The sequence below is a fragment of the Scatophagus argus genome, chromosome 21 (assembly GCF_020382885.2).
Source record: "Scatophagus argus isolate fScaArg1 chromosome 21, fScaArg1.pri, whole genome shotgun sequence".
In the NCBI taxonomy this organism is placed as follows: domain Eukaryota; kingdom Metazoa; phylum Chordata; class Actinopteri; family Scatophagidae; genus Scatophagus; species Scatophagus argus.
Window position 1 is genome coordinate 10,033,377 of NC_058513.1, and position 21,942 is coordinate 10,055,318.

Sequence of the window (21,942 nt, forward strand, 5' to 3'; positions counted from 1 at the left end):
GAGGAACATAAAAGAGAGGTACATCATTTTCAACACAGCCACTGCATAGCAACAGAAGGTGAATATCACTCTTATCAAAATGATCTAAAATGACAGCAACTTATGAGTGAAGATTTTTGTTTGTTTGTTTTACAAAGTATTGCAACTAATGCAGCTGTGGTTGTAGTTACTTTTATACACACATGCAGCACTCGTGAAATGTTGATCTTCCGCTGGGAAAATGTAAAACTGTGAGCATTTGTTTTTTGCATTATCTAGTGTTTCTGTTTCGTGGTTACGTGGATTCTCTGATTGGAGGTGGCAAATTAGCTCAACGGCACCCCCCTGTGGACAACAGCGGAACTCCTGCGCATTAACATTAACGGCAGGGATCACTGTCGCCAAATGGCAGTTCCCATTGTTTTGGAAATCATATTGATTGTGTGGGACTGAAAGGTGAATATTGAACATCTTTCATTTCAGTTGAGCGGTCTTATGACTTGACCAATCTGCAGCCTTAGTCAGATAAAGATCGTTCATCAGTTTGTTAGTTTTAAGGTTTTTTTGTGAATAAAGGAGCCATTAGCAGCTAACAAAACCACAAGAACTGTGTGAAATTATCTTCTCCCACATCCTACTTGACACATCCTATTTGACAAAAATATTCTTAGGTAAGAAAGCTGTAAACTGAAAACATTTTAGATTTTCAAAATGTCTTTGAGTTTATGTTAAGCCATTGTATGAAGACTCAATATGTACTCAAAATATTTCATATTAAATTAAAAGATGTATCAAATTATCACATGGATAAATACAAAATGTTTAATATAATCATTAAATTGTGATGTAGTCGAGACCTCAAATAAGGTCAATTAATAGATTAGTTGAGTGACAAATATAATTGTCAAATGAATAATTTCTTTACCTAAAACTGGCATAAAATAAAAATTAATCACAACAGACAGGACACGATCACAAAACTGACACGCAGACGTTTTAACTCAGATTCTCGCTTTATTGGTCAACTTGATGAAAGACTACAAAACGAATTCACAAAAAATCTCTTTCAAGTAATCAAATCTGTACAAACCTAAACTGTATGGGGTTTTTACAGCTCTGGCTCATATGAATCTGAAGAGTCATACGCATGAGTGGGTGTGTGTGTAAGCATGTGTCTTGCCTCTGTGAGACCAGGTGACACTACTTCCTGTTAACAAAAACGTCAAACTCAAAAGAGGCAAGACAATGCATTCACACACACACAAACACACATATGCACACACCTGTGTTTGAGATTTTACAGTACAGAGGACAGGGAAAACAAAAGTACTTTCCCCCCCTCTACAAGTACACACACATCACCTGCTGGCAGGGGTTTGCTGATAAATTCAGTCAGCAACATCCCACTGTTTCCCAAAACCCTGCATTTCAGTCAAAATTACTGTACAGACAGACACTGTGGTTTCAACCTTTCCACGGGAAGAGTGGTAAGAGAGGGAAAAGTATAAATCTCTAATACTCTCACACAAAATGTACACGTGCACACATGATTTTAATGCTCACTGGCAGACGAGACGTGTTCGTCATCTGCACACGCACGCACTCACTCAGACAATTCGTAACATTAAATGTTTTAAGAAGTACAGATAAAAAAGGAAAAAAGCCCTGGGTATAGGTTTGATTTCTGGCTGTTTGGTGAAAGAAAGGAGAAGAGAGGTAGAGAGGGCAGGAGGGATGGGTTGGAGGTCGTGGGCAAACTACTGGTGTCATTTCTTAGCTTTCCTTGGGGGAGTGACTGGGCGACCAGAGCCCATGCCCCCTGCTCCACCATAGAACAGCTTCTTGTCTGCAGGTTTGAGAATCTGCAAGAGAAAGATGGCAAAACTGATCGAAAAGGGGGAAAAAAACTTTTCTTTCTAAATGTTGATATGTAAGGCTGGTTTTAATCAGAATGTGGTTGATGTCTTGCTTACCTGGAATGAGCACATTAGGGTCTCGTCTACGCTCATCATGGCGCCAGCATTGTCAAACTCCCCGCAGTAGTTTGGGGCTGAGAACAGCGTTACCAGCTGCCTCTTTGCAAAGAACTCATATCCATCCTCAACCACCTGCAACACAGATAAATGACAGGTAAACAAGATGTTTTTAAAGAGCGGGTGGAATTTTAACACAGTTGTTTCTCCCCTGTTCATATTGTGCCTTTCATTCCTACTACAAGAACATCTTTAATCTGGGGATCAAGGTCATGCACTTGCCTGATGGGCCCGACAAATGAGGTCCATGTCGTGTTTGTGGAGGAACTTGGTGACCACGTCGGCGCCAAAGGTGAACGACACACCGCGGTCGTTCTCACCCCAGCCCAGCACGTCTTTGTCTGGGTCGGCCCACAGCAGGTCGCACAGGAGGCCCTGGTCAGGCACATCAGTGGGGCGCATGACCCTTCGGACCTGTTCCATAGACTGGAGGTCTGGTGATAGGCCTGGAGAAGTCCATGGTAGAACAGTTAAATGTTAGACAGCAAAAACAACGATATACAATATAGTGATGTTACATATGCTCCTGGAGGATGTGCTTGTAAACACAGAAGGAAATCAGGCCTGTACAATACTTTCTAGAGCTGAAACAATTAGGTAGTCAATCTATTGATTAGCCAACAGACACTGAAGTTAATCAGCAACTATGTCAATAATCATTAAAAAAAAAAACAAACAAAAAAAAAACACACACACACGAAAAAGACTCCCCATTTACAGCTTCTCAAATGTGAAGAATTGCTGGAGTTTTGTTGTCTTTAGTGATTGTGAACAGAATTTTGGCTCATTGGTCAGACAAAACAAGACTTTGGTTTCAGGGAATTTGATACGACATTTCAGTATTTTGTACACTAAACAATTAATTATACATAATCAGCAGATTAATCAACAGTTTCAAAATAAAAACTATGATCGGCTGATTTTTCATCAATAAAACCAACTTAACTGTGTGCGCTCTGACTGCAATGAGCTCATCAGATGAAAAACTAGAGCAAAGACACAATGTCCTTGCTGTGTGTTCATTCTTATGTAACTTTATGTTTGAAGAGGGAGATGGTGTTTACCCTCATGATATCAGGGCTTGCTTATATATTTTGCGTCGCAGATCTCAGACACGAGATAGCCGTGACTGTCTGCTGATGTCACGTTATCAGGGCCCTTTGGTCCATTTTATTACACTACTTTTTTTGTTTTGCACTTCAAAAAGATGCTAAAAATACACAATAGTATCTGTTGTTCACAATTCCGTTCCATTCATTCTTTTATCAATCAAATATCCTTGTATATTCTTTAATTACCCCTGCTTTTAAACAATTTTTTAATTGTCAGGAGCCTTGCAGAGAGACTTTTTTAACTTTAACTCTTATTTTCTAAAGGTGAAGACTTTGTGAGTGAATGACGACAGCATTTATTTGAAACTTACTGTCGTTTAACAACATGACCACATCACATATATTTTAATTTGTTTGTCAAAGTCAACACTCGCTATCTGTTTAAGTCGTAGATCAAAATAAAGTTGTATGTATGTGTGATTAGAAATAAGAAACTAAGAAAAAATTGCTGCAGACATGACTGCTGAACAGGACAGATAAGAAATTGTGATCCCACACAGTCCCGCAGGTCTGACCATTAAGTTGACGGTAACAATAGTGCAGAGGAGAGTTTATGCATAGGCGCTCTGGATAGAAGCCAAATGAACTGTTTGATGAGGATACCTCCATGGCAACAGAAGATCTTCTCATCAACAATGGCAGCAACAGGCAAACAGTTGAAGCAGTCAGTGAAGGTCTTCCACAGCTTTATGTTGTATCGCCTCTTACCTGTGGGAGGAAAGCACAATTATTTGGTCACAATCTAATCTTGAGACCAATAAAATCTCAACGACTACACCCATTTCATCGCTTTAGAAACACAACATTTTACATAATCCCAGCTCTGTGAATAGCAGAGAGAGGCATGTGATTAATCACCAGTGCCTGGTCATGCTCCTTAGCCCAAAGCCTGGCATACTGAGAGGTTATCTGTGTTATGGCTTTTGCTATTAATGTTAGTCAGATTCCATGTCAGGATTGAAAAGACAGCTTAGCCCAGATTTACAAGTTGTTACAAAAGGTTTGAATTGTTTTTTGGAGTATACTTAATAATTGAAAAAACTGTATGTTTCTATAATCATTCCAAAGTCAAGGGCACATTTTTGTTTGATAATGGTAACAATTCAATCAAAGTGGTAAAAGCTGATGCACACTGAAGGAATATTTAGTTAATGCGTTTCAAACTTTGCTCCACCATAACTCTGTGACACTCTGTGAGACTGTCTTTCGATGTAGATGGAAGAATTGATGGCTAAAGAAAATTAATTTTGGGGTCTACCAATCAGTGTAGCCCGAACAAAAAACAATGTTTATGTCTTCACTCCAAAAAAACATGTTGTGAAATAATCAAGATTATTATGACACAAAATGAAACAATGTTAACTTTTTCCATAAAGGACAACACATAAAATAACTTTCATTTTAAAACAGCATGCTGTACTGTACACTTAGAGATTACACCAAAGGCTACAACTCAATAAAGTAGACTCATGTCTCATGAATATAGCAAGCAACCGTGCTTGTTAATTGACCAGCACACTCATTTTAGTCTACTCTTTGCACTACTTTATTTAGTTTCATTCCCCAACATTTGACACAAAAATCTGCAGACTTGCAACTCATTCTTTGTATCTATATGTATGTCTTTTGACTTACACTCATCGTAGAAGCCATATATTCTGTTAATGGAGGCGCACTCATGGTTTCCCCTCAGCAGAAAGAAGTTTTCTGGATATTTGATCTTGTAAGCCAGCAACAGGCAGATGGTCTCCAAAGACTGCTTGCCTCTGTCCACATAGTCCCCCAGGAACAGGTAGTTGCTTTCTGGTGGAAAGCCACCATATTCAAACAGTCTCAGCAGATCGTAGTACTGCCCATGAACATCACCTGGTGAGACAAGCAATTGAGTAGTAACATTAGTGCTGGTCAAAGGTATGATTATCATGCTGTGTGTGTGCTGTCTGCACTCTGGAAATTAACAACAACATTTCAGAAATGCACACTATGTTATTTCAGAGCTGCTTTACTTTTACATGATTATGAGACAACAAAATGAAATGAAGAAATTAAGCTTGCTTTCAGTGTTCCTTTAAACTAGCATTATACAGTTCACCCACAAATGAAAAATGTATCCATTATTAATGCAGATGGAAAGTCAACATGGTGGTGCGAAGCTCCACGATGGTGTCATTTACTGCGAAGCTCCAGAAATGTATAGTTAGCTGTTCCTTTAAGTCGCATCAGCAGTGTGTCACAAGAGGGCAACTCCAGGGAGACTTTAAGTGCAAAACAGCAGAGCACTAGTGAACCAGTATTATCAGTTCGTCCCTACAGTTCTGTAATTATGTGGCAAGGTCACAGTCATGCACTGTTTGCTGTTCTAATAATTGTTTTTAATCAACTATCCCTTGAAAAGCCTTCAACATCTAGTATTAATAATCCATAGCATAACATGACTAAACTTTTTCTTGATATTCCAGCACTCTATGCTACAAAAGCCACAACAGCCTTGTACAGCTATAACATTGTGTTTATAAATGCTATGCGGCAACACTTGTGGATTCCCTTGACTCTAAAGAACGTAACTAAGCCTCACCACAAATCTTGAGGGGAGCCTCAAGTTCAAGCAGGATTGGCTGGCTGAGGAAGATCTCCCGGGATTTGAGGCAGAGACCACGGATTTCATTCTCTGTCAGCTGAACATTTTTGCCAGGTCTGGAGCCTTTCACTGTGAGGAAAAAAAAATACCACAAGAGTGAAAAAAAAGGAAGGAAAGGACAAAGGACCGTAAACACAGCAGAGTTTATTATTCAACTGGATCCGCTGTAGGGAGTAGATAGCAAATCAAAAACTGTATGTGAGAGAACAGTCAAATCAGATATTGCATTTTATCTCTAAAAGACAAAAACACACCACAGAATACAAATGTTCTGGGCAAAACAGGGCAGACTGCCACAGACAGTTGGAACATGTTAATTTGTAGTGTGCATGCCGTACTATCATAGCCATCACAATCTCAAAAAAAAATTAGTCCTTTTCATCCAATTTGCATGTGATTTTGTTCATTATGTTACACTTAAACTTTAAAGCTTCAAAGTGTTTTTCATGCTTTATTCTGATTGACCTTTTTAATGCAGTCAAGGGACAATAAAAGAACATGTTTAAAGTCGCTTAAAGACAAATTCTGGAGCTCTCCCACGAACAGTGAAAATTTAAATGACTCATATGATTTAATGACACCCAGGGTATACCACCCAGGGTGCTTTTACTTGACATGGACCACATTTATGAGTCCATCCCGGAAATATTATCTTTTTTAGATGCAATAACATAAAAATGCCATGGGACCACTGTGTACCTGCGAAATCAAAGATTGCCACCTGATGACATGCAATAGTAAATTTAGACTTAGCTTATGTTCCGTTTTCCAGGTCGAAATGTAATTAAATTTTAACCTCACTGACCAAAAGCGGCGCAAACATTTAACTTGCAAAAAAAGTAACGCTAAATCTTGTCCAATCTTTAAAAATAAGTTAGGGAAAATAATATATGTATGTAACATTACATTGCCCCAGTTACATAATTTTATAACGCTCACAATGTAACGATATAACGCTGATCTGCGAACACTCTCTCGGGAAAGGGAAAATATAAATATGCAACACCACGGGTCAATTTGCCGCTAGAAGGATGCTACTGACCAAACACAACAACGACGGTCTATTCAAAACCTGGGTTTCGTTTGCAAAAAGCCAAAGATGAACTTAACTGGCTAACACAGCATAGGTGGCTATCGTTGTCTAGCCTGTTAGCTAAAATGGCTACCCTTGGTGAATAAATATCGAGAGAAATAACGTTATAAGCTTACCTTCCAGCAGACGTTGTATGATGGAGTCAATGTTCAACTTATCGGCTTCTGCCATGCTATTCCTCTATTATAGTCGGTTTCCAATAACTCGTATGAATTTAAGACGTAATAACTGTTAACTGGCTACCGAGTTACCGTTAGCTCAACTAGTTTAGCGTTAATCGGCTATCGTTAGCCCGCTAGCTGGCTAACCTTGGGACAGAATTGGCAACCTCAAAATTTGAGGCGGGATATTGAATTGTTAAAGATGTAATGACTGTCATGTACTTCAGAAATCCACCTTAGTCAAATAAGACAACATAAGCTATCCGAATTCACTTTAAGCATAAGTATTTTCTCGTAAAAATGTTTCTGCCGTAGCTACTAGCACCATGCAATCGAGAAAAAAAGGCTAGACGAGCGTTAGCTCAAAGCGAGGGTGAACGGAAGAGGACAGGCATTTCCCGTACGCCTATTGGTCTGTTTTGCCAATAGGCGGTATTTAATAAAGCCACTCTTCTCTCGGATTGGTTTTTTTCAAAGTCGGTCAGTATTAAAAAATCTTAAACTACAACGTAAGAAGGACAATCGTTCTTGAATATATCTCACGCTTTTTGTAGAAGTTTTTTTTTATTATCTAACAATGCAAGATAAACTGTGTTTGGTCACATTTGCGTAAACATTCGTCTCTGCATCGGTCTGTAGTTGTTGCGCAGCAAAGCGACACCCACGGAAGTGACCAAGATGAGAAGAACTGACGACGTATTTTGGCATGACGCAATGTCCTAGCGCCTGGCAACACGCACTGAGTGATTCATTCTGAAGTTGAGAGATGGCATAGCTAGCTAGTCTGCTAATTTACTAAGATAAACATGAGTCGAACTCGAAAACACGTTAATTTGTCTGTTTTACGCCAATAGTACTTTTGTTTATATAGATTATATCATACAAACGTCTGACCATGAAGTTGCTTCATAAAGACATTGAAAAAGATAATGCCGGGTGAGTGTTTGGCGATAGCTAATGTTAGCAAGCTAGTCAGCATGCTATTTTGCAGCTGACTGTACATGTGTCAACTTAGTCGTGCTAAATGTCAGTCAATTTATATTCAACATTACTAGCAGAGACTTGGTCGTATGGATTGGTGCGAGGATAGTCCCCTTTGTACATAATATATAGATATGTAACGTACCAGTACACAGATCATGAAATGTAACTACTGTATATGAGCACAGATTGTATCACTCAACGTTCGCTTTGATGACTAAGCACAAGTCGACCCAGTAAACAAAATAGCATGGATGCTGATAAATTTGAACATTTACCTGTCAGGGTCTTGTAGATGTTCACATTTTAAAAAGTATATTTCCCATCCTGCACCTGACTTTATCACTAACTTGAATGACACCACCTCAGAAGCTGGCTTATTGATGGCATACACTTCTTCAGTCAGGTGACTCTGATACCAGAGGAGGCAGAGGATATGTGGCACACATACAACCTGCTGCAAGTGGGGGACAGCCTGAGAGCATCCACCATCAGGTAACTACTAATTTCTATAACCATAAAGGTGACAGCTGAAGCCCTACAGTGCACACCTGACTATGATTTTTAGCCCCGTAGAAAGCCAGCCAGTTTAACTAGTTTTGTATAGCTTTAGTAGAGCTGAACTATCCAGTTTAACTTCAGCAAAGCTTTATTGATTAAAGTCACTCTGCATTTGTAAATGCTTGTGCTTGTTTTCTCACAAGTTCCTCACTTTTCTTTCAGCCTTTCTGTGAATCAGTTAGTGTTTTGGTCTCAAAAACACACACATACTAAGGCCCTTTTCCTCTGTTACTACAGGAAGGTGCAGACAGAGTCCCCTACTGGAAGTGTGGGCAGTTCCAGAGTTCGAACTACTCTCACTTTATGTGTGGAGACTATTGACTTTGACTCCCAGGCCTGCCAGTTAAGAGTTAAGGGAACCAACATAGAGGAGAACCAGTATGTCAAGGTCTGATATTTCCAAGTAACCTGACAGTTGCATTCACTCATGATGATGTTTTACAGCACTATTATTTATTCTTTTTCCCCATGCAAAGATCTGAACATCTCTTCTGCTGCAGCTTTCTGTCATTGCCCAGCCAAACTTCTCAGTTTGCCTTAATGTTAACTCATGTTTGATATATGAATTTGTTTATGTTCTCTTCTTCATTCATCAGATGGGGGCTTACCACACTATAGAGCTTGAGCTTAACAGGAAGTTCACTCTGGCTAAAAAGAGCTGGGACAGCGTTGTGTTGGATAGGATTGGTAAGCAGGTGCTACTGTTTACATTTAGCTGAGATATCACTTTGTTGTATTCATTCATAACAATCAGCAGAAAATAGCACTTTGTCTCACTCTTTTGTTTGGTGCTGTAATTTTCACATTAATAAATTAGATTTAAGCAGAAAGTGTTTTTGAAATTCTTAGCAGTAACACAAATCACCAGCAGGCACCAAAACTGTAATTACATATTAATTGCAAAGTTCACAAAATACCCACTACCTCAGATGATTCAGCTGTCATTGTCTTATTCACCCTGCAGAGCAGGCATGTGACGCAACCCAGAAGGCAGACGTGGCAGCTGTGGTCATGCAGGAGGGTCTGGCCAACCTGGTGCTGGTGACCCCTGCCATGACTCTGCTCCGTGCAAAAGTGGAGGTCACCATTCCTCGTAAGAGAAGAGGAAGCTGCACTCAGCACGAGAAGGTAGGTCAGGTCTCTGTGACTGCACAGCTGTAATAAGCTCAGATCTTGTACAGTGGATAGACTACTACTCGAGAATAAAATTTTAGTTGTTTGAGGCACGGCGACCGCTGGTTATGAAACGACCTCCCTCCTTTTTGCAGCATTTTTATATAAGATCTGTTGAAGATAATAAGCACAAAGTGGGAATATATATTTAGCACCTTAAATATATTGCAACATTTACAGTTAAGTAAAGTAGTGTAAATCAAGAAAGGTAAATTTAATCTAAAGAACAATCAAATTTTAAAAACAAGACATTTTGAAAATATTCAGTAATCACACCAAACTAAAGCTTACTGGTATTTCTAAGACACACAGAGTTTGTCCTAAAAACATAAAAAAAAAAATGTATATTAGACATGAATGTAAGATGACCTCCCTTTTTCAAGTGTGATTTTTGAAATAAATAAAAGGATTAATAAATCATTGCCCTATATTTGGACAAATACAGTAACTGGATGTCACAGTCCCTCAGTATGGGGACTGGGTTTATTTGTCATGTCGATTCATTTCAGATTATCTGTCTCTGCTTGCAGGCGCTGGAGAGGTTCTATGAGGCTGTGATGCAGGCGATTCTCCGCCACATCAATTTTGATGGTAATGCTGCTGTGTAGATTGACACACAAACACACTAACACATGCAAAGACTAAAGTATGTTCCCATTTTATGTCACATGCTTCTCCTTTTTATAATTTGTTGTTCTTATGTCTGCAGTGAGCCTCTCATTTATTGTATGTGTAATTTGTATGGCACATTTGTGGCTTAATATTGTATAATATTTCCTTGTTTTCGTTTAAAGAAATTGAACATTACAAAAGTTTAGACTTTAATTTATCTTCCTTACCACCCAGTGGTGAAGTGCATACTGGTTGCCAGTCCGGGGTTTGTGAAGGACCAGTTCATCACCTACCTCTTTAAAGAGGCAGTGCGACAGGACAACAAGATCCTGCTGGAGAATCGACCCAAATTCATGCTGGTCCATTCGTCATCAGGTCATAAGTACTCACTCAAAGGTATGAACTGGTGGGCTCTGAGAATAATAAAGTTCAGCCTTATCACAAGATGAAAAGTCAGTAAATCCTTGTTGTTTTGCAGAAATCCTTTCTGATCCCACTGTGACAAGTAGGCTCTCCGATACAAAGGTGAGTATGCATCCTGTGATTTGTCTTTTTTTGTTTTGTTTTATTGAAGGTTTTGTTTTTAAGTTGGGAAAAAAGGCACAATATGGTTATTTATATTTAACTTTAAGGCAGCAGGAGAGGTGAAAGCCCTGGAAGATTTCTATAAGATGCTCCAGCATGAGCCTGACCGAGCCTTCTATGGGTGAGTGATGATAGACCACAACAGCACATAGGCACAGAGTTCTCATTCATTCAGGCTGATAAACTCCAACCTTTGTATCATTGCATTTTTGCAGACTGGCTCATGTGGAGAGAGCTGCTGACGGCCTTGCCATCGACACCTTGTTGATAAGCGATAAGCTGTTCAGGTACATCCTGAGAGATAGTGTTTATTTCTGGCACAGATCTTCAGGTTGTCTATTTCAGATTCACAGTGCCGTCAAATCAGCCCTGTGTATCAGTGCATGTTTTGTGTGTCTCCATCTGTCTATCCAGACACCAGGATGTCCCCACGAGGAGTCGTTATGTTCGCTTGGTAGATAATGTGAGAGACAATGGCGGCAATGTGAGGTACCAGTTCTCCTTTGTAAAAAGAGCCACAATGTTAACATTCACCAAGAAGTGGCGGAATATCTGATAAGTTTTGTCCCCTTTTTTCACACAGAATATTCTCAAGCCTTCACGTGTCTGGTGAACGTAAGCTATAAATCATTCTAATTTTTGTTAATTCTACATTTAAAAATGACTGTGGTACTTATTTGATAAAATTATCAACAACACTCTAGTGACTTACTGATTCAAGGTATTCCATGGTGTTGTCTTGTAAACAAAACAGTTATGTTTACATAGGAGTTCCTCACTGAAAAGTATTGTGGGTATTCTTAAGGCATATGAAACATATTGAATGTATTTTGACCCTCACAAAACCTTTGCAGGCCTAGTTCTTCAAATATTTTCAGGCCTGCACTTGTAGTCTTCTGCCTTTGGTAGGGCATTAGTACTGTTCTTAGCACATCACTACCAATTATTTATTATAATTATTATTTGGAGGAAAAATTTTGTTATATTATGCATGCATGCATGCTCGTCCTTGTGCACCACGCAAAAACAGAATGTGGACAGTGTCTTCTAACACAAGCTGATGTACAGTACTGGCTGTGTATGGTCATCTTTCGACATAACCTTGACTGTCCCCTCAGAGTTGACTCAGCTGAGCGGAGTGGCTGCCATCTTGCGGTTTCCCATTGCTGACCTATCAGAGGCTGAGGAGGACAGCAGCTCAGACGAAGACTGATCCACAGAAATGGATCAGAGAATTCTTATTGGGAGAAAAGAAGAGGAAGCTTGTCCAGTGCCACAGATAACAAAAGAGTGCATTGACTCAGTGTACTCGTTGTAAAACAATAAAGCTGCTGTGTTATGGGCTACAAATTCCACCTCTGCAACATCCACAACTCTTTCAAGTCTAATCTACTCACCTGTTTTTTAAAATGCCCATAATTTCAAGTAACTTGATGCAGTTTTTGGTGTGTTGATGCTTTTGGTTTGAAGGTGTCTGAAAAATGCCAATGAAAAAAGAATGTAACATAATTGCCAAGTCCAAATGAAAACAGTTCAACTTTTCACTGACCTTTAGCTGTAGAAAAAAGGTGATTTTTCTTTGAGTGTACATACATTTTATCTCTCTTGCAATTAAACAACAGGAGCATTCAACCTTGTTTTTTATTTCTCATCGTGCACAAATGCAACGCAAGTTGGACCATGATATAAAAATATATATAATTTATTACAATAATTTCAAGACTATTTTGGTTATGGGTAATATGACCCAAAACTACTGCATTTCAACAAACTAAAAATCAAGTATGCTCAGGATTTTTGATTCATGATAGTGATATCAAAGTCAACAGTTACAACACTGTGAGTTCCTCTTTTTCTGCTCTGGCAAAATGTCAAATTGCAAACTTCCCTTGCAAAGAATTTCAACGGCTGGAACTAAAGTGCATTTTAAAAACCTTTTTCCTCTCTTTATACTTCACTTTTCCTGCCTCATTGAATCCTAAATCTCATTTCTATCAGCAACCAGCGTAGCTTTGAGTTCATGCTTCTAGGTGACTGATTCTCTTTACATCACTTAGTAGGGCACTGATAGGACTTAATCCAGGCTAAATCCTCCAGTGTGCCCCAATGCAGGTAAATGATTGCGCAAACAACCATCACATGCATTATCTGGTGACTGTTGCCCCAGTTGTCAAACTGGCCTGGGATGAAGCGCTCAGGGATCTGGATGATGTTGACCAGCCCTCCTAATATAGCCAGTGAGTCCATGATAACAAAGAGGCGTAGGGAGTTTGGACTGCCCACCCCACTGCCATACACCCGGAACAAGAAGAGGCTGAAGCGGAACAGGGCCTGCCAGACAAAAGCACGTAGGCGAAGGATGTTGGTACGGGCTGTGGTCGCACAGTATATACCATAAGCCGACAGGAGGATGTAGGCCAACAAGGCAGTCTGTCGAATGGCAGGGTAGCAAAGAAGGGTGATGTGGATGATAGGAAGTGCTCCTGGTGACAAGAGGGAAGATATACCTGTGTATTAGTGAGCAGTGTCAATAAAATTGTTATCAGCTCAGTTGTTGGAGTTATTAACATGGGTGGACACTTTAGACTGGCACAAGAGTCAGGAGTCAAGCTTTACTTGGACTTTACTGGTGTGAGAGTCTGGACTCTTGACTTGATTTGAGACACGAAGACAAAATTAATCAGATTTAAAGCTACACCCAGTCAATGGCAGAAACAAGACTTAAGAAAGTCATTGCTCTTGGCCAAGAAATAGTCCCAAAACCCATTGTAAAACCACAGTTGGGTGTGGTTTACTTTCTTTTTCGGGCATATTTAACAAATCAAAAATAGTGAAAAAGCTAGTAAGTAGACCTTGAGTTAAGATTAATTTGTTTGACTTGGAAACCCCTCTGATTAGTGGTGAAGTTGGGAATAATACAGCAGAGCCAGTTAGCATCAGTGACCTACCCAAAGTGTTAACCAGACAGACCCCAAACATGTCCAGCGACAGCAGGGTGTCGTACACATGTTCTCCTCCCACGTGGTTCATGAACACATGGTAGACCACCGAGCCCACAGTGGGACAGAGGCAGGCCAGGTAATGAACCACGCAGATCCAGACACTGTCCACCTCCATCCAGGGGATACTAAAAGGTAGCAGCACCAAGAAAAGGAAAAATGGGATGCCTGAGGTGACCGCAAGATTAGGAGTTAAAATGGGAGACAGAATAGGGGACACAGAACAGGGGAGAAAATTAGATGAATGAGATAAAAAAAAATGAAAATAAAACATTTTTGGAACCTACACAGAGGTCATTTATAAAATTCTCTAATTATAAATCAGTGCCACCTTGTATTTAATTGCCAGAGACAGTTAGATGGTTAGTACACTGATATGGCCAATGATATCAGTTTTATATTGAGCGGATACAAAATGAGGAATTTAATAAACTTTAAGCTGTTCCTCAGCTCGTTTCCCTACTAGAAACAATGTGAAGTATATGACTGTCGGGGACATGCATGGAGAAACGTGACTAATGCGCTAATGATAATTCCTTTCACTTCCCCTTAGTAAGAGTGTTAGTCTTAACGAACTTAGGGGATACCCAACTAGGAAATGGAGCATGATGAAGATGCCTTCTGAAGTTCAAGGCTGTGCGTGCTTTAGCTCGTGCGTGATTAAATTTACATCTTTGCTTAAGGTAAAAACAAAGCATGTAAAGTCAGGCTTGCTTTTGTTAAAGCACATTTAAATGCATGTATATATGTTCATGCATTTTATTCATTCTGCACCTGCTCTCAATCTATGCAAATGTCTCCAATTTTTTTTTTTTTTTGCCATAACACATATGGACATCAACACCTGAGAAGTGTCAGCCAGCCACAGGACTTTAAAGACCTTTTTAACAGTAGATATTTCCAGGACAGGGATTTCCAGGGCAGATTACGGTTAATACCCCATATCCTCATTACACACTTGCCAAGTATACTTGCAAGTGGCCATAAGTGAGAGTAGTGCACTTATGTGTCCTGTTTTTTTCACATCCTTGTAAAGCTTAAATGAAAACAAAGTGAGAAATTTGCACTGTGTAACTGAAAATGCATATTTTTGGTAGTTAAAACCTCTGTTATTGACATTTGTAACCCAGAATATCACCTTTTGGATGAATTTCTGGATGAACAGAGAAGAAATGCACAAGTAATTTCTTGACTTACCATGGGTGTAAATGTTCCCCAACTCATTGTGCACGTAGAAGAGACTCCTGAGGCACTCCTGAGCCGTGGATACTGGCCGGTACCCTGTCAGGACATATTTATTGAACTGGAGGTGTGTAGGGGTCTTTGCAAAGTCCAACAGCCGCGGTCTTTGGCAGAGCACCATCACAACGTCCTGCAACAATGCCCTTACATTTAGATAGTGCAGACTCCTCACCATTTACATCCTACACGAGGCCACACTCAGTACTCCGAGGCACACTCATGAACATAGCTATCCAGAAATTCTGGTTCTTGACTCCAACATTGGACAGGTGTAATTCCAAGCAAGCAACCTGTTGAGTTAGCAAAGTGGCATGCTTTCAGTTGGACCAATCAGTAAAGGGTTCTTATCCCTAAGCTGGCGTAATCCTCACAAAAAGCTTGAGCACTACGGCAGCTGCTCCTTGTCATGGCTCATAACTGGCTAACACGTCAACTTCACAGTGAACATAAGATAATAATCTGTGTTTCCCTTATTAGAGACTGCACATGCTCCCATTACCCATGCTCACATGCAACAGTGCTGCAGTCAGGATGACCTGGGGATTACAGCACACTAATGAAAGTGATTCACTGATGCTCAAAATTCATGTACATTTAAACATATTTTCAATATAGAAATGCACACATATAAAATAGTGAGGCAAAATTTCCCACGGTTGGTATTCACTGATGGTTTTATTCAATCAAATACTGTACAATCATAAAGTTTAAAAAAAACCTTTCCCATGCAAAATAAATTAGACTAATTTATGTTTTGGATGATTATTTTGAGCTGATAACACCAACTAACACTGACTGACTCAAAAAAACACTGACGATATGCAGCAGGAAAACACCATTTCAAATGCATATACAGTAAACAGTAAGTGCAGGACAAAAAAAAAATCTGTAATGCAGGTTGCATAAAAACACATAGACTGAAAACCCTAACAAATCAAAATGTTTAAATGTTGTTTATATCTCTAGACTTTCAAAACAAACACAAAAATAACAGACAGATAGAAATTAAAAATAATATACAACTGAGAAATGGTCAAAAAATAAGAGAAAGAGAGAGAGGTTATACTTGTCAGCAAGGTTTAACCTGTGTGGAGAAAAGAATGGAGAGTAACGATGAATGTGAGGATTGAGGAAAAACTGAAAATAGAAAATCTTTTCTTTTTTTTTTTTAAACTTTGACTCAGCCTGTTCTTACCTTGATATCCACTATTTCCAAAGAAGCCATTTAAATCATATTTGCCATTCTTTGCTCCTGAAGAAAAGAAAGAATACAGACTATTATGCAAAAGTTTAACTTGTATATCTCGAAATGTTTGCCTCTGTAAACTTGAAGGATTAGTTTGACAAATTAGTTTGATTAATTTTGGGGAAATACACATATTGACTTTCTTGCAGAGATTTCAGCGAGTGGCATACTACACAGGCTTTTTTTTGTAGTACAGTCTGTTTAGAAATACGCTGGATTTTTATTAAATGCTTCAAGTATAATGAAATGAAGAGATGTGCCAAGCATCATCTTAAGAGTCTAAGTCAGTGCATTTATAATCACTTTAGCTTTTTTGTTATTACAGCTGTTGTCTCAGCAAATTATTCACAACTTGGTGTTTATCTTTATATTTTGGGAACAATGTTGATTGATTTGTTTATCAGTAAGAAAATTGATACACCCATATTTATACTCATTGGGATTTTTTTTGTTTGTTTGTTTGGTTTTTTTTACAAATTAAACAAACATTAATTAGGGGGCTTTAGAGGTGCTGGTAGGCAAATTTCATTACCGTTGGACAGACAAGCCGTTTCCCTTTTTCTAGTCTTCATGCTAAGCTAAGCTAATCCACTGCTGAAGAGGGAGTTTTCCAATGGTAGTTTTTGAGCTGTTGTAGGTGTACACTATAGACTGTACACTACAGATGCATATAACACAATGCAAATGACACCTAAATGTCAATCTTTCCGTAGATTGTGCAACCATTCATGAATATTTAGTCTAGATAATCTCGGCAGCCGGACTTGCCTTGGTGGTGAAAATGAAGTTTGAGATGCTGCTGAATGTGTATCTGACGTGGAAGCTGCTGCTGAAGCAGGTCATCAGGGTGCTCTGGCACGCCCTGTGTTTCTGAAGCAGGTATGGAGTCAAGGGCAAGGCTGGCAGTGCCCACAGGGTCGGGCAGGTCACCTGTACCCGCTCCAGGTACCACATCAAGTGAGAAGGAGGAATCCACAGGCAGATAGGACGGGACCGAGGGGTAGGCCTGGGCGGGGCTGGGAGCGGGAGCTGCGGGAAATGCAACCACTAAAAAGGGAGAGCAGATAACACAAACAAGATAGAGGGAAAAAATAATTGAATTGTGTTATTCTAAACTAATATTTAAGTACTGTCTTCTTTGTCTTTGCACTACGTATGCGATTAAAATGTGTTCCTAGTTTTACCTTCTGGCTGCACTTGTCCGTTTATATAGCCCACATTTTCTGAAAGTGACAAAAATAGTTAAACATTACCTGAATGCAACAGAGTCACAAGAGACGACCAGGCAGAAATACACACTATACCATATCTATCAATGGACATCCCCTCGCCTTCGACCGCAGTTGCCGGAGTTGGTACCTCTCCCCTCACTAAGAGAGCAGAAGGGGGAAAAAAAACAGATAACAGATTAGGGTCCACAGTATAGTTGCACTGCAAATCTCACCGCAAGAAACTTCTTTCTCTGACGCACCAAAGGATTTTCCAGCTGAATCTAGCTCAAGGGACAGGGACTCATAAGGTAAAACAACTGTATCTGTTTAAGCCAAAAAATAGATTAATGTACAATTTATTTGTACTTTTCCAACCCAGGTGGTCAGGTAAGTGGTAGTAATAATTTGAAAATACCATATTCCCCATCAGGTCTGCCCTCAGATGTAGATTCAAGGGGCTGTGACTGGTATGATCCCTGGTTGTCTGTTGAGATGTGAAACCATTAAGTAAACATGATTAAATGCAGAGGGAAAGAATGATCAGTATGGAAACATGTAGAGTGATGCACTGTACCATATTTCCCAGAAGACTTTGCTTCAGTCCCAAAACTAAGTGGTTGCGGTGCATAGGGAACTTCACCACCAGCTTAGCAGTTGGCAAAGACACAGAGATGAGCTAAAGTTAAACCAAATAACAAATGACAATGATAAGGTAGCTGCTGTGCTTGCTGAATCTCACCATAGTTCCCTGTTAATTTTCCATTCTGTGTAAGTCCAAGAGGTTCAGGCTGATATGGTGACCCAGCCAGGCCTGGAAGAAAATATCTAATTAAATAAATGACATTAAATCACAACAAAATAAACTAACAAATGCATACATGTGCATGCACTGGTGTGTACAAAGCTAGCCGTCCCATCATGGCTTTGATGTCAACTTTTGGTCAAATTTTAGTATAGTAAGGTATATTATTTTTTCATAATTTACATTTATAATTCACATTTTCATTGACTGAATCATTGAAAGAAAAGTTAAAACATTTCAGAAAATGATTTGCTTTATTGCTGAGTGACATGCTTTTAACAAAGAGCGAAACCGTGAGAAATCACACTGTTAGAGGCTAGTTGTCTCTTCGTGTTTAGTCTAAGTTTTTACCAGATTTGCCAGCAGATTTGGCTTCAGGACTGAGACCAGCTGGTTGAGCTTCGTAAAGCATTCTTCCATGACCTGTAGAAGAGATGGAGAAAAAGAGGGAGAAGAGAAATGATTAAAAGTTAAGGGGGGCTGTTTGTAGGACATAATCACATAAACAAGGACTGAAGCCGATTATTCACCGTATTTGCTGGCTGTATTTCCATTAGCACCAAGAAGCTGTCCCCCACTGGGGAACCCACCATATCCTGAGCAGAGAAGGAGGGCAAACGGTACAAAGTGATCACATGACCTCTTAAAATGGACACTAATGAGAAGCCATTTCACAGTCAAGTGTATATTCTGGATTTAATTTCATAGCCTATAATTTCTGGAATGACTATGACAAAACTATTAGCCACTGCAAAACACATTTTTTTGTTCACACTGACCATATTTTCCAGGTGCAGGATCTCCACTGGCACCAAGACCACCTGCAAGTATTTTGAATTAATATAATCATTGATGTTTCAAGCTATATCTTTGTAGCTCAGTCATAGCATGTATAATTAGTTGGCTTGCTTCCCACAAAACTATTCACTCACCATATTTTCCAGATGATTTGCCATCACCAGCAGGACCATAAGGGTTTCCACCATAACCTGGAAAGAAATGAGACGAACAGTTAGGACATGCATGGACTCATTAGACTGACCGTATATGCTTGTACTGTATTCTTAGAGGGCTATAGTGGCACTCACAAGGAGACACGTTGGTATGTAAGTGGTAAGTCAACACACATGGATTATGAATAAATCAAACACCCACATAAAGTAACTGAATGGAAAGTAGTTAATAATAACACAGACAAACCATAATGTCCTGCTCCATTAATCCCCATACTGAGGGGTTTTCCACCAAACTGTAATCCACCAATACCTAAATCAGAGCGAGCAGTGAGTGACCATGATGTTGGTTGGCATACAAATAATGAGAATTCTACACATCAAGGTAAGGCAAAATTTTAGTAGCTATAAATTCACGAGGTCATAAATATAACTTCCTTTTTCTGAAGTAAATCAACACAATAAAACCAGTGAGCACTTACCGTACTTTGTGTTTGACTTCTCGGCACCCATTCCCAGGGTCTGACCACCGAAAGGCAAGCTGTCCATTCCTTTAACATTGGAGAGAGTTTTGTTTCTCAAATTAATGTCTTTATGCTTTATGAGGTGATTTTGTGACTATGACTCTCATAAAATTACTTTCCCCCCCACTCTGTTTTCTTGAAAAATTATATTAAAAAAACAATATATAAAGTTACACATACCACCGTACAGACTTGGACCAAAGCCAGCTGCCTGAGGCTCAAAGTGGCTCATACCTGTATGAATACACAGGAAACCTTGGTGTATAAATCTATTGACTTTTACACCTTATATGGCAACATCACATTCAGACCAAGACTGTTTGTGAAATCACCTTACTAGAGTGAACGCGTTCAAACTAGAGTGAACGCAATCACACCGTTTCAACAAGAAACTGGACCTGAGATACTGAGATGGAATGAGAACATACGCTTTAGATGCCCAAAGACTGACTCACTGCTTTCTGAGGAACAGCACTGTGCTGCTTAATCACATTTCTGATTTCAGCCACTCTTACGTTAGCCAATCCCAATAACAGAGCTTTCTGGGGTTTTTGTTTATTTCAAACATAGATTACACTGTGGATTGTTATGGTAATTGTCAAAATCATATTTTTCACACATGCTTAAATCACAACTTATATGATGCACTGTCTTACCATCTATCCCAGCAGGAACCACTGGGGCTCCATTGTAAGGAATCTGTCCGGCATCACCTGTAGAATCAGGTGTAAATTGCAAAATAAGGGATTGTTTTCACTGTTTCACTACCCATGTATAATTGAATTTCTTTATTTATTTTGCTATCATCCCCACTTGCCACCCACATCATACCTGATTTGCCATTAGCAGCAGGTAAACCTCGACCAAGACCTGAAAAAATATGAAAGGAAATATTGGCTTTTACTGTAATTCACACAAAAAGAAATTAGTGCAAAACAAATTTTCTGAAATGAATAATGGTACTTACTTGCATAGTCAGGCTGCACACCAGCACTGTAGCCATTTCCATACCCTGCAAAAAAGATATATATGACCTCAAGGCTAAATATCCTGCAATAACACAGCTGCAGCTATGAAAATATATCATTTACAAATTCATTCTCTGAATAAGTTTGTATCCTTTCATGGATTTATTACTTTAACAAAGTTAGTGCAAACACTGAAGCCTACCTGATTTGGACTTGCCTGCTTCACCCAGACCTGCATTTCATGAGAAAAATGGCAAAAGGTAAGTAAAACTCAGACTCTATATTAGAATTATTTAAAGAATGGCATTTGAGTGTCCACTTTCAGCCTGAGTTCATAAAGCTACTATTGGTTTAACTTATCAATTGGCAAATTAATTTATATGCACCTCCATATGAATTTCCTTTTCCATATCCAGCTCCGAGGTACACTCCTTGCCCATGACCTGAGAACAGTTATTAACAATTCAGTCTTCAGTTATAATTCCTCCTGTGTGCTATGAAGTTGAATTGCTCTCAGCTCTCAGCAAAACAGCACTCACCAGGTAGCTGATGTTGCCCTCCATAAGGATATCCAAGGCCTGGACACATAAAATCAAAGATACTCTGAAAATCACATCTTAATGAAAGTGGAAACCAAGAAAATATCACATTCTTCACTGTATGGTTATACTGAACAAATTTTAGTTAAATGAGTAAATATTACCAGCTCCATATCCATTGGCAAGTCCGGGAACAGTGTAGTCTCCTGCTCCGTAACCTTTGGATAAACAAAACTTCCCTAAGTTATCTTCCTATTCATAACATTGAAAAAAAAAAAAGTAGAAGTGCAGAAAAATTATACAGTTACATAAACCATTTTTTACCAACACACTTTAATGAATCTCAGCGCCATTATTGGAACATTTTACTTTATTGGAGGATTTAACTTTATGAATATCACACCAAGACCTCACCCTCATCTCAAGGGCCATTAATTAAAGTGTCAAAGGGAATATATTATGTGTTGTGAAGGTGTGTTTGTTGAGGTGTCGTGGTTGACATTCAAAAGGTGCCAGAAAAAAGCAAAACA

General features: G+C 39.2%; 4 protein-coding genes and 1 long non-coding RNA gene across 5 annotated transcripts; 1 reads left to right on the forward strand and 4 right to left on the reverse strand.

The window, feature by feature from the left end:
- Positions 1-973: 973 nt before the first annotated feature.
- Positions 974-7,436, reverse strand: LOC124052612 (serine/threonine-protein phosphatase alpha-2 isoform-like). Its single transcript, XM_046377084.1, has 7 exons — positions 6,972-7,436; positions 5,700-5,831; positions 4,760-4,990; positions 3,728-3,832; positions 2,235-2,458; positions 1,953-2,087; positions 974-1,841 (listed from the first exon to the last, which is right to left on the reverse strand). Exons 1-7 carry the CDS (start codon positions 7,024-7,026, stop codon positions 1,746-1,748), a joined length of 978 nt encoding a protein of 325 aa, XP_046233040.1. The 5' UTR covers positions 7,027-7,436; the 3' UTR covers positions 974-1,745.
- Positions 7,437-7,521: 85 nt separating this feature from the next.
- Positions 7,522-12,560, forward strand: pelo (pelota mRNA surveillance and ribosome rescue factor). The gene is made up of 13 exons (XM_046377083.1): positions 7,522-7,952; positions 8,400-8,492; positions 8,796-8,946; positions 9,155-9,245; positions 9,523-9,686; positions 10,262-10,322; positions 10,578-10,739; positions 10,822-10,868; positions 10,976-11,049; positions 11,144-11,215; positions 11,343-11,417; positions 11,512-11,543; positions 12,047-12,560. The coding sequence occupies exons 1-13, from the start codon at positions 7,912-7,914 to the stop codon at positions 12,139-12,141; spliced, it is 1,158 nt and encodes a 385-aa protein (XP_046233039.1). The 5' UTR covers positions 7,522-7,911; the 3' UTR covers positions 12,142-12,560.
- Positions 12,561-12,609: 49 nt separating this feature from the next.
- paqr4b (progestin and adipoQ receptor family member IVb) lies at positions 12,610-15,693 on the reverse strand. The gene is made up of 3 exons (XM_046377085.1): positions 15,125-15,693; positions 13,877-14,095; positions 12,610-13,411 (listed from the first exon to the last, which is right to left on the reverse strand). The coding sequence occupies exons 1-3, from the start codon at positions 15,342-15,344 to the stop codon at positions 12,978-12,980; spliced, it is 873 nt and encodes a 290-aa protein (XP_046233041.1). The 5' UTR covers positions 15,345-15,693; the 3' UTR covers positions 12,610-12,977.
- Positions 15,694-16,248: 555 nt separating this feature from the next.
- Positions 16,249-20,772, reverse strand: cmn (calymmin). The gene is made up of 18 exons (XM_046378066.1): positions 20,737-20,772; positions 20,562-20,618; positions 20,086-20,139; positions 19,864-19,932; positions 19,629-19,694; positions 19,361-19,417; positions 19,208-19,249; positions 18,959-19,024; positions 18,780-18,851; positions 18,366-18,437; positions 18,201-18,272; positions 18,042-18,110; positions 17,887-17,949; positions 17,720-17,785; positions 17,600-17,638; positions 17,184-17,462; positions 16,365-16,421; positions 16,249-16,253 (listed from the first exon to the last, which is right to left on the reverse strand). Exons 3-18 carry the CDS (start codon positions 20,135-20,137, stop codon positions 16,249-16,251), a joined length of 1,146 nt encoding a protein of 381 aa, XP_046234022.1. The 5' UTR covers positions 20,138-20,139; positions 20,562-20,618; positions 20,737-20,772.
- Positions 20,773-20,870: 98 nt separating this feature from the next.
- On the reverse strand, positions 20,871-21,638 carry LOC124052268. The gene is made up of 5 exons (XR_006841979.1): positions 21,577-21,638; positions 21,413-21,451; positions 21,260-21,316; positions 21,076-21,105; positions 20,871-20,917 (listed from the first exon to the last, which is right to left on the reverse strand). It is a non-coding gene; the product is annotated as an uncharacterized LOC124052268 (long non-coding RNA).
- Between the last annotated feature and the right edge of the window lie 304 nt (positions 21,639-21,942).